Source organism: Capsicum annuum, chromosome 6 (genome assembly GCF_002878395.1).
Source record: "Capsicum annuum cultivar UCD-10X-F1 chromosome 6, UCD10Xv1.1, whole genome shotgun sequence".
Lineage (NCBI taxonomy): Eukaryota > Viridiplantae > Streptophyta > Magnoliopsida > Solanales > Solanaceae > Capsicum > Capsicum annuum.
The window spans coordinates 175,089,841-175,097,182 of NC_061116.1; the positions used below are offsets into that span (position 1 = coordinate 175,089,841).

The following is a 7,342-nucleotide window of genomic DNA, read 5'->3' on the forward strand; positions in this document are numbered from 1 at the left end:
TAGGACCATTGCTAGACTGAAAACGTCGATCACCTAAAAGATTAGGATAAGGGGCACTATCTGTTGAATAAGAATTTCCTGGCTCTTCTTCCTTTGCCATTGCTTACCATTTTACTCATTGTTCTGCTGATTTTCACCCTTCTCTACATACCTAAACTTCTTGCTCTACCTTTCCCCTATTTTTTCTTGATTTCTTTTCTCATCTGTTGCATATACACTACTAACCTGGATATGTCAATATCATTATTTAGCATAGCAGTCTCACACTTTAACACTAAATCACGGGACAGGCCAGAAGTAAACTTCCTCATCTTGGACCTCATATTAGACACTAACTCTGGAGGATAACGAGACAACTGTTCAAACTTCAGTGTGTACTCCTTAACACTCTTTCTACCCTTCTTTAGATTTATATGCTTTTCAGGTTGGCTTCCCTCAACTCTTTATGATAGAAATATTCAAGAAAGGCACCCACAAACTCTTCCCACAAAGTTGGCTCAATATTACTACCCCTTAACTCCTCCCACTTTCTATACCACTAATAATCTATTTTCTTTAACTGGTAAGTTACAAACTACACACCCTCTAAATTACCAGCATGCATAACTCTGAATATCTTCTCTATCTAATTGATAAACCCCTGAGGATCCTCCTAAACCTTAGATCCTGTAAAGTTTGGGGATTTAAGCTCATAAACTGGCCAACTCGAGTGACGTTAGATACACTAGAAATAGAACCAACATGATTAGATAGATGGGACTGTGATACCACAATCTGAGCTAGGATATAGATAGAATGATGCAACTTAGCATTTGAGATATCTCTCTAAAGGGACTGAGTATAAGCATCACCATCCTGAAAAGCCCGAGAAGGACTAGTATGGTTAGTGGAAACCTAGGTGGAGTCGTGCAGTCAGAAGTACAGGCCCTATACCTAGTCTGCATTCTATGAGTAAGACGAATTTTCTTCGCATTTTTCCTAATTGGGATAAAGGTTCCAACTAAGTTTCTACAACTATTAGATCATCGTGGAGGCATAATGTAGGTAAACCAGGAGTTAGAGAAAACTCAAAGTAACTAGACTCTCTAACATAAAATATAACATAAAGATGGGAAACATTCCTAAATGCCTTATAGAGCATTGTACACCCATAAAAGTGACTCTACTCGATACGGATTTGTAGACACCCAACGACCCCAAACCCTGCTTCAATACTAAGTTTTTCATGATCCAAACCAGGGTCTAGCTGTTGACGGACATCTAAAGCCAACCAAGGCCGAAAACAACCCCGTTAGCCTTACCTCAAGAGCAAAATAATAAAAAATAATGGAAGCCAACGAAAATAATAAGAGAGAATATAAATGAAGAAGGAAGTTTGAGAGTCAATATCTCATGTAAAAAATAATGGTGACGTAATTAGTAAAGATAATTTAAAATATTCTAAACTTTAAAAAAAAGTGGTCATATAACATGTAACATATAAATTGCAGTAACAAAGAAGATATAATGCTTATATATTGCACTATGGGTTCGGTATAATTGGCAACACTTCCTGGCATAAAGGGTCTTTTGATAAAATAAAAAAGATATAGAAGAAACAACTGATAATGACCTTAAGAAAATATAGAAAAAATTGTAATTAGTTTAAGCATAAAAATTATACTGCTCCTAATAAATTTAAGTATATTCTAATAAAAGAAGGAATTAATGGGTATTGGGGTCAGATAAAGCATCCATATTGGAAAAAACAACAATAGTAACTCAATACTGTCCACAAAAGCCTCTAACCCAAAGAATACCAACTAATTCGAGACATGCCCTTGACTATAATAAAAGGAATCCAAAAGTGCTAAAATAATAACTAAAACTAAGAAAGGGACTTGGACTTCCGAAGGATGGAGGCTCACCACTTCACAACTGATCAACAGAAATATTGAACCACCTAATGCTATACAGGGTCACAAGAAAATTCCTTAAAACCTACTTCATGAAATAATGTAGCGTCGAGGGAAGGTCAGTACGATAAGTATTGGCATGCAACCCAAGGAAAGGGATAAAATAATGTATTTACCAAAAATCATATTATATATGTAATGTCGAAATAGGGACAAGGGACGTGGAATATGAGCCTTTAAAGCATTAGTCCTAAACTATGTAGCTCATACTGACTTTCTAGGCACCCAAGGGCTATATAGGTCTAGCTCCCCCTACCGGAAGGGCCTCAGTCATATTATCCGCATGTAATGGGGAATGGCTAAAGACATTAAGGTGATAGGAGTCCAAAATATAATGTATGCAACAGACGCAATGGTCATAGATCATCAAAGTTGGCAAAAGCGGTTTCCAGTGTTGGTCCCCCCAAGACTATACCTTCTCGATGAGTTATACAATTTTCTTGCAGTACAAATTAAAATAATTTGCACATAACACCGATCATTAACCATGGAGTCTTTTATTTAAGCAACTCCAACTTGGTATCATCATATCAATAGGTTAGCAAGCTATTCCAATTATGCCAAACTATAACCATAATTTGTTTAACCATTTAAACTTTAATTTTTGGTTTAAAATTCAAAACCACAGCTACTAAGGGCTTTCCAAAACTATTTTTATCCTTTTTTAGTTTAATGCAATATTTTCAAAAGATAAATAAATCATGTCTAATCCTTATTCAAACCAAATTAACACTGTGGGTTGAGGTAAATGTCATTACCATGCAAAAATTTATCCATATTGTGAAAAGCCAAGTCACCAAATTCACCATTATAATAATGCTAGAAATTTAGTTTTAAAATACGTTAGTTAAAGCATGAATAACGTATCAAAAGTAAGGGGAAAACAATGAAAGTGTTAGCAAATAAAAGCCCTCAACCTTAGTTGGTTCAATTATTCAAAAACACCAAAATACCAAGTTAATTAATGCAAATATATCATAATTAGAGTAGGGAGTGTACAACATGCCTGAAAATTTGAAGAATTTGGAGAGGAATTGAAGTTTAGAGCCTGGGGAATGGAATTCTAGAAAAAAAAACCCTTGTATTTCTTGACTTGGGAGTTGGAGAGAAGAAGAGCAATGTAATACTCAATGATTGATGTGTTTTCTGGGGTTGGCAGTGTACTACGCCCTTATCTCAAGGCGTAGTTAGCGTGCCACTCCCTTATCGCGGGGCGTAGGCAGTATGTCATGCCCCTATTGTGGACCCTCACTGGTTTGGAGTCACAAAATGACCCCAAACCCTTTCCAAAACTTTCAAAACTTACCCAAATCACTCTTTTAATATCCCTTATCATGATTCAAGTAAAAAATTATCATTATATATGGGGAAGGTTCCAAAATAAATTAGTCAAAAAATTTTGGGGACTCACAATAATCATACTTGAAGATGTATTCAACAACTTTATTTTAATAGATTTAGTAAATATATTAGTCAAGTTTATTTGACTTCATTGTTGTGATAGAAGTTATTACATCTTGATTTAACTTTCTCACATAATCATGCCAATAACTTATGTGCTTTGACTTCTCATTATATAATCTCTATATGCTTGAGCTAGTGTGGCTTGACTATTACAAATTGAGTTCATAGTTTGTAAAATCAATGAATTTTCTATATAAATATAGAATCCCTCAACCACCCAACTCCTTTCCTTACTTCCATTAAAACAAGTTTAATTCTTGATTTTAAGAAATTGTACCTTCTAGGAAGGTAAACATTAATTATGTGGTAAAGTTATTTTTCTCACATATTCGGTACCAGCGAATATCGATATATCCTTATAAAACAGTATGGAACTTAGAGTTGTATAAATATCTTATTTTTTAAATAAAACCCAAAACTCGACTATTGACCCTTCCAATCACGCTTGCTTACACAAGTTAAGCAATAATATTTTTTAGTTATTGGTTAACTCGATCTAGGATCAAATAGGGTACTACATTTTTATGTTTAAGTGGCTAATTTATTTAGTAATTTTTTAAACTAATGAGATTAACCCAACACGTAACCCCCACTATTCTGTTTAATCATGATACACAACATAGTAACAATATCTCCAAGATCCTTCACTACAAATTTGAAAAATGGAACCTCATTGTTTTATTATAACTTCTGTATTAAGTCTTACGCTCAATATATTGGTAAACTATCATATAGTATCATATGCCTATCAAGAATTGAGGTAAAGGTATACTAATTATCTCAAGTTTATGTTCTTCAAAGAATATATTGAATAATGCTAAGTCTAATATTGAATTCTAATCACATGTCAAATACCCGCACACGTAACATACCAAGTGTCTTTTCATATCACATGTAGAGAAAATTGAATTCACTAACTCATGTTCTCTGGATTTTATATTCACTTAAAATACTTTCAAGTATACTCACGTGCTTGAAGATAATGTAATTTTTCATATCATCCTACAACTTGACAATAAACCTCACATATGATCTTTATGCACGAATCGAATCACATTAATCACGATAAAAGAACTATTATTCTTAATTATCATGCATATCAAGATCATCAAAAATATATCATATACCCTTACATTTATGAAAATAACTTCACAAAAATCACAAAGGATAAAAATTTATAAATAAATAATAAGTAGGGTTAAGAAAATAGAACCCAATTTTTCTAAATTCACGACTTCAGTGTTGCCTTTGTACAACTCCTATTAGCAACTATCGTGAGTGTTGGCGTTGTTATCATTGCTTTCATGAAATTATGAAATTATCTGTGCTTTAACTTTTGACATTGATTATGTTGGAAAGTAGGAGAACATGTTTGTAGTTTTGATGATTGACAAATAAGAACTTGGTTTACTACTTTTTGTTTTTTGTATGTTGTATCATGTGAACCAGGTCCCAGAACAGGTGTGAACCATGTCCCAGGACTGGTGACGTGAATACACAAGTAAATCAAGCACAAATGAGGAAGATTGAAGCCACGAAATAAACAAAAAAATACACAAAAGAGAGAAGAAGGAAAGAAATAAAGAACAAAGAAGGAAAGAAATAAAAAGAAGTAGAGTAATAAGAGAAGTCAAAAGTTTCCTTATATGATACAATATCCTTGTAAGGAAAGGAATCACATAAGTCCTTATAGGAAACCAAGTCCCATTTTGGGAAGGAATCCTAGTTCGTGATATTCTAGGGTATGACAAATATCCAGCATATATATGACATGAATATCATTGAGAGCTGCACCCATTGCATATCCACAAAATATATCATCTTGAGAGCAATAGCCATCAGAGCAAAAACAACAAACTTCATAACAATAAAACAAATACTGATTCACAGTTTCTGTTCGAGTTTGCATAACTGAATTTTGAAGTTTGAGAAGTCTAAGGCTAGAGTTAGTAGTCTTTGTTGAGTTCATCAGTTTGAGTAAATTGATAAGTTTTAAGTCTAGAATAGGATAAATTCTAAGTTGTAATATTTTCTATTATTAAACTTTGTGAGTGTGAGTAATAAGAAGTGGGTTTGACTTCTTATTTGTGGGGTGTTATAGCAAAAAACGGGCTTGAATTCTTGTATGTGAAGTGTTTTAACAAGAATCGAGTTTGACTTCTTGGAGTGCTCATACAGTGGGTTGAACAGTTGTAGTAAACTGTTGAGTTGTGAGTTAAGAGTTAGGTTCTAGGATTGTAGGGTTGTAATCTTGAACAAAGTACCTTGAAGTTAGTGGAGATTGGTAAAATCCTACACAGTGTAGGTCGTGGTTTTTTACTCCCCTGAGCAAGGAGTTTTCCATGATAAAATTTGTGTTGAACTTTATTTTACTGTTTGTTGTGTACATAAACTTCTAAGACCAGGTTCTTAATACATGTGGTGGATTAGTTTATTTCTAAAAGTTGTTATCAGAGCACGTCTTTTTAATTAAAGGCTAACACCTTGAAAAGGATCAGTTGGCTGCCTCACCAATATCTCAAGAAGGTCCTTCACAAATTCAACCACCCCTCTTTAACGGACAATATTATGGGTGTTGGAAGAATAGGATGATGGACTTCATTATTGGAGAGAATCATGATCTCTGGAATATTGCATTGGATGGACAACAATCCCAATGAAGCTTAGTAAAGATTGAAATACTAGGATTCCTAAAGGGAGATTGGAATTTGATGATAATGACAAGATCAATATTCAAAACAATGCAAAGACCAAAAATATCCTAATCTGTGACATTGGCCCTGATGAGTACAATAGGATATCTTCTTGTTCCACTGCAAAGGAAATTTAGGACACTTTGCGAAAAAACACATGAAGGTACCAGTTAAGTGAAGAAGTTTAAGATTGATATACAAAACATAAAATATGAATTATTTAGGATAAAGGAAGAAGAGACTATTCAGAAGATGCAGACCAGGTTCATATCAATCATTAATGAGATCTACTCTCTAGGTGAAGTTGTTCCCAGTGGTAAGGTCTTCTAAAAACTACTCAATATGTTTCCGGAGTCATGGGAATGTAAGTGTGAAGCTATATCTGAGGCTCATAACATGGACACACTAACTATGGATGATCTCATCGAAAACTTGAAAATGTATGAGCTTAAGAAAAATCAAGAACGTGAAATTATTAGGGTCACAAAGAAAAATAATTTGGTTCTAAAAGCTACTAAAAAGGTAGATTTTGAACCTGAGAATTTGGCAGTCATGACTATGAGATCTCAAAAGATGTTGAGGAGGAGCCTGAATTCGCAAAATAGGAACCAGGTTTTGATAAATTATGAAAAGAAAAATCATGTTCAAGTGTGTCACAAGTGTGACAGTCCTAAACACTTCATCAAATTTTGTCCTTTATGGACAGTAGATCACAAGAAAAATAACCAAGAAAAATCTAAGGAAAAAAAGAAGTACCTGGTTCTTTTATCCCACAAAATAATGACAAAATGTGAAGCTGATGTTGCTGTTAAAAGGGTTCTTGATAAAATGGGAAAATCTTCTAATGAATTTGAAGATGAAGAACCACAAAATCAATCACTACTGGCTATGATGGAATTTGATGATAAGGACCCTCTAGCACTTGTCGCAATTGCTGACTCAAATGGTGAACAATAGGAAGAAAGTTTCAAGGAGGACGTACTTTCACACATGGTAAGTTAAGACACAGATGATGATACAGAACAATGAGAAACTGAGGTATGTTTCATTAATCTAAAACCTGAACTCCAAAAATTTTCTAAGAGAAAACTTCAAAATTTGGCTTATGTTCTTATTGATGCCTATTATTCTGCTTGTTCTGACAGGAATCAGCTTATGAGTGATTATGCATCTTTAAGAATGGACTATTAAACTCTTGATGAAAAAATTGTTCCTTAAGAAACTCTTTAA

At 33.8% G+C, this 7,342-nt stretch overlaps 1 protein-coding gene across 1 annotated transcript; it reads left to right on the top strand.

Moving 5' to 3' along the window:
* The first annotated feature begins 6,454 nt into the window (after positions 1-6,454).
* On the top strand, positions 6,455-7,069 carry LOC124899562. The gene has a single exon (XM_047414468.1). The coding sequence runs from the start codon at positions 6,455-6,457 to the stop codon at positions 7,067-7,069; it is 615 nt and encodes a 204-aa protein (XP_047270424.1).
* Positions 7,070-7,342: the final 273 nt, after the last annotated feature.

Excerpts from the sequence above, each read along its gene's own strand:
- LOC124899562 (XM_047414468.1), top strand. The coding sequence starts at position 6,455 with ATGTTTCCGGAGTCATGGGAATGTAAGTGTGAAGCTATATCTGAGGCT.